At 43.9% G+C, this 4,678-nt stretch overlaps 1 protein-coding gene across 1 annotated transcript; it reads right to left on the bottom strand.

Annotated features, from left to right (window-relative positions):
* Window positions 1–412: 412 nt before the first annotated feature.
* Window positions 413–1,966, bottom strand: LOC143587391 (uncharacterized). The gene has a single exon (XM_077068692.1). The coding sequence runs from the start codon at window positions 1,964–1,966 to the stop codon at window positions 413–415; it is 1,554 nt and encodes a 517-aa protein (XP_076924807.1).
* Between the last annotated feature and the right edge of the window lie 2,712 nt (window positions 1,967–4,678).

Raw genomic sequence — 4,678 nt, 5'->3', positions numbered from 1 at the left:
ACTTATGCTCTGCAATCTTCCGCAGGACACAAGTCATGTTCGCGAGTTGCCATGTGAATATGTCTATGTTGTTTGTCAATAACTGCTTTAAAAATGTCCTCACTATCTCAGAGATAGCGGGTCCGATTGTTAAAGTTTGATATGGGAACTTCTTGTTTAATACCCATTTTTCAGGCTCGGTCCGCCGAACTTGTTTTGGAACTTTTCTAGGTTTCGAACATTCTGTCGTGAAGCAATGGTGATTAATGTGGATGATAGCCACACCAGTGCGAGTGGGAACTCCCACTAGCCGTGTGCCGTAGAAGGATGGGCATTAAAGTCGTCGATAGCTTCACGACCCAGGATGATGTCATGCTTTGATGTTACCGGTAGAACCAAAAATTCGACATCCTCAGTCCTTGAATGGGTCCCGTCACTGAGAGTGACCGGGAACGATATCACCCCCCGGGTGCATCACTTCGCCTCCGAACCCTGACACAAGTGCATGAATCGGTTTCAATCTCACCTTGTCGTCCTCATCCAATTGCTCAAAGCACTGTTCGTACATTATGTCAGATGTGCTGCCTGTATCAAAAAATACGTAATGCGAACGATAGTGGCATATGAGGGCAGTGATTATCAGAGGGTTCTTGTTGCAAGGTCCTCCTCTAACCCGCGGAAAAATTACCGGCTCATTTTTCCATTCCTCATCATCAGATACTCTTCTCTTTCCTCCCACTTTGTATCCACCTTGGATCATATGGACGTTCTGGTCTTTAACTTGTTTCTTTGGTGGGCCCTGATTATCTTGCGTGGGAGCTTTATCAATCCCTGATTTTGCACCTTTGACCAAGTGTCCAAGTTTTCCTAATTTCACAGCCGCCTCAATTTCATTTTTCAAAGCTATACACTCGTTCGTATTATGACCTATGTCGTCATGAAACGAACAGTGGTTCTTAGCATCAAGGAACGATCTCCTTGTGAGTGGTTGTGGCTTCCTAAAATTCATGTTTTCTGTAGTGTGGATTTCAGCAGGAGTCTTCGACAGTGGGGTCCAGTTATTGTTGACCCGCGCTGAAGAATTTGCCTTGTTTTTGTTGCCAATCAAAGATCTGGCATCAAATTGTTTTGATGATTTTGCAGAGGGTTGGAGCCTTGACCAAATCGTCCATTTTGCCTGTTTGTTCGGCCGCAGAGTCTGGAATTCAACCTTTAGATTATGCTTTTGACTATTGGTTGCCAAAGTCTTTTGAGTCCTTGCGAATAGCTTCGCCACGGACATAATTTCATCCCAAGACGTGGGCATTCCACCCCTTCCAGTCAAGGCCCAAATAAACTCATCACTCTTTACATTTTTGCGGAAGGCTCCCCGCAACATGTCTTCACTCACACCGCCAATATTGAGACTCTCGTTGTTAAACTGGGTAATGAAGTCTTCAATAGATTCATTATTCCGCCTAACCACGTCTAATATTTCGAATGGATAACAAGTGTGTTTTTTTTGCCGACTGAAGTGCTGGGAAAATTTGGCTACAAAGTCATCCCAGCTCTTGATTTGCCCGTCTGGAAGCTTTTCAAACGACTCCCGTGCTGCACCAGTGAATGATAATGCGAACATGTGACACCAGTAAAGAAGAATCCAACCACTGACTCCTCCTATAGCCACAAAATTGAGCAAGTGATCACTGGGACCAGTCATCCCATCATATTTCCCTACGGATGTTGGGATTTTCGCATTGACCGGGAATGGGGCAGTTGCAATTCTTGCTATAAACTTTGATTTTTCAGCGAAGGCTGCATAACGATACGGCTTGGTAAAGTCCTTCTCTGCATCACTATGAAAACACGCCTGGCAAACTACCGCCTGTGGACGGCTAGTTCCTTCATGCAAATGAAGTCTGCTATCACCGCTGTAGTAACTGATATCACCTGGGCGATACGACAGATCATAACTGTCATACTCGTCTAAGTAGGATAGCACACGCATGACCATGCGAGGACGGTCATGCCTTCTCCAAACTTCCCTAGGGTCTCTCTCCGTCTGAACACTATGACGGATCTGGCTCTTCCAACTGTTGCAGGAGGAGAAGGAGACTTCCTGGGAGATTCATCATAATTCAGAGTACGAGCATTGAGTCGCTCTTCACGTACCCTACGCTCGTACTCAGCTACAACGTTCTCTTGCTAAATTCGGAACCACTCATCAGGAGATAAGGGTCCCCTAGCTTTGGAGCTACGATGATGAGTTCTTGCCGGTTTGGAATCATCAGAATCGTCTTCTAGACCTAATTCTGTATGAGTCTGGCAATTTTCTCTCGTGATTCGCCCTGGATTGCCAGAATTGGAACCTCCTTGCGCCGTGACATGCCCTAGGTCAGTGGGAGTAGGACCTCCCGGTGCCGTGACATGTCCTAGGTCATCTGGAGTAAAACTTCTAGGTGTCGTGATACGTGCAAAAACACTTGAAGCAAAGCCTCCAGGTGTTTTAGTATCAGTAGTACGTGAAACAGGTGCAGAGTTCCCGTCGGCCCTTCTGGAAGCTTACTCATATCGTACGAACCAAAAACCAACAGAAAACTTTTGCAGTTCTAACACCAAAACGGATGACGCCAATGAAAAAGCATCGATCCGATCCCCTTAACGGGTCCTGGATCAGATGAGTCAGCAGGGTAGGATACAAACAAGAACCGATTATGATATGAGCACAACCTCCAGAAGTCCAATGACAGAAACATGCAAAACAAGCACCGTGACCTCGTTACGGGAAGGACAAGAGGGGGGGCTTTTCGTAACCACCCTCCGGCGTGAGAATAAGTACAGTTCTAAAGGAGAGAAAATACTTAAGTAATTCGTGTAGATATTGGGGAGTGAATATGTTACCTCATGGAGATTGTGAAGTATTTATAGACGAAGAGTGTGGGAATATGATTGGGTCAGCTGTCCCGTTCTAGAAGATCCTTTGTAACCGCCTGGACACGTGCTCTCATATAATAGGTTGAGCTATACATTGCATGTGCATGGTTATAACAACCTGGACACGTGTCTCACTCTGATAGGACGAAATATATCTGGCCATGTGCACGGTTATAACAACCTAGCCAGCTGTCCTCCATTCATTGGCTAATAGGTCACGTATTCCTCAAGAAAGGATCTTGGTAAATCTTCTAGAAGTTAATCAGATAATTACAGCTGTCATGTGGCATTGCCTTCCGGTCATCCTAGCGGGTAAATATGTTGCCCTGCGTATGACTTTTGAGGGTACCTGGATGCTTCCACGTGTGGTCCCTCGAACGTAGCGTTGTTCCTTACTTAGTTGGTCATGCGGGTGTTCAATATGTCCCGCGGGTGGCATATGAGGGGCTTCCCTCTGACCCGCGGGTGATACTTAAGGGTAATTGGGTCTTTTTGGTGCCCTACCTCTATAAATTCACTTCTCATCTGCATTTAATCCTTGGTTTTGGGTCTGTCTACCAGGTGTTCGATAAAATGTCTCAGTGAGTTAATTGGAATTTTGGAATTACGGAGGGAAGGGAAATTGGCAGTTGTTATCCCTTTTCCTCTTAGTTCGGGATTTTACTAGGGCCGTCCAAACCGCTCGTCCCTCGCTCGGAAAATGCTCGTTCGTTTTTTCGCTCGTTTGTAAACGAGCCACTCTACTCGGTTCAGTTTGCAAACGAGCCAAGAAACGAGCAAAGGCCTGCTCGATTTGGTTCGGCTCAAATATTTTTATTTTATTTTATATATAATTATATATGAACAATTATATAAATCTATAAATAAAACACATAAATATAAGCTTACAATTTATTTAACCCCTTTTTAATTTTTTCTATTCCGTCATTTTATAGTTTTATTTGTTCGCTTCAAGTTTTTATAATACTAGATATTTATTTACATGGTCAATTTATCTCACTTCAAACTTATTTTCAATAAAAATTTACAATCTATCACACGTTTGTTTAAAAACCTACTAATTTATTAAAAAATATATAATTTACAGCCTTCAAACGTGTTTCTTATTAAAAAATTTAAAGTGAAAAATAAATAAATAATGCTAGAAACCGCTCGATGTTCGATCGAAAAATGCTTGATTTGATTTTGGCTCGTTTTGGTTTTCACTCGGTTCGAATTTCAGCCATTCCGTTAAGCCATTCCGTTCGAATTTCAGCCATTCCGTTCGGTTGTAAACGATCCGTTCAGCCAGGCTCGGCTCGTGAACAACCCTAGATTTTACTCCCAAAACTCAGCTTGAGTTTGTTTATTGGCCTTTTCGTCGTGTGGGGTTATGACTAAGGCTCAGATTGTCAACAGAGGCCATCGGGGGAGATGGACACGAGCTATTTTGAAGGTTTTTGGCCGTGCCCGTTAAATGATTCCATTGCTGCCCCAATGGATTGGCTCGGTCCAAGGGGATCCAAAGGTTGGTGGCACATATAAAGCAACTACACCTATGTTCGGATGAGAAGAAATTTGCTATGCGGTATGCAGTATCTGGGGATTGTGATCTTTTTGTTGCGTTGGCAGATGCTCTAAAGGTTGCCAAATAATGGTTGTGCGGTGACTGCATGTCTTTGCTGGCCCTCAATCGGAACTGTCACCATGTAGACAAGGTTATCAAGTTCAAAGTTGATATAGGAGGGGTGGAAGACTTCCTTGTGGGGATCCCTAAGCCACAACTTGCAATAGATTTTGTTGCTTT

This window comes from Bidens hawaiensis, unplaced genomic scaffold, assembly GCF_021521415.1.
Source record: "Bidens hawaiensis isolate Kalapana, Puna unplaced genomic scaffold, B.hawaiensis_p1.1 tig00035479_1, whole genome shotgun sequence".
Taxonomy (NCBI): Eukaryota; Viridiplantae; Streptophyta; class Magnoliopsida; order Asterales; family Asteraceae; genus Bidens; species Bidens hawaiensis.
Note: the sequence above shows the minus strand (reverse complement) of the source record. Positions and strands in the feature narration are given on the sequence as shown.

Coding starts and splice junctions, on each gene's coding strand:
- LOC143587391 (XM_077068692.1), bottom strand. CDS start 1,966: ATGCGTGTGCTATCCTACTTAGACGAGTATGACAGTTATGATCTGTCG.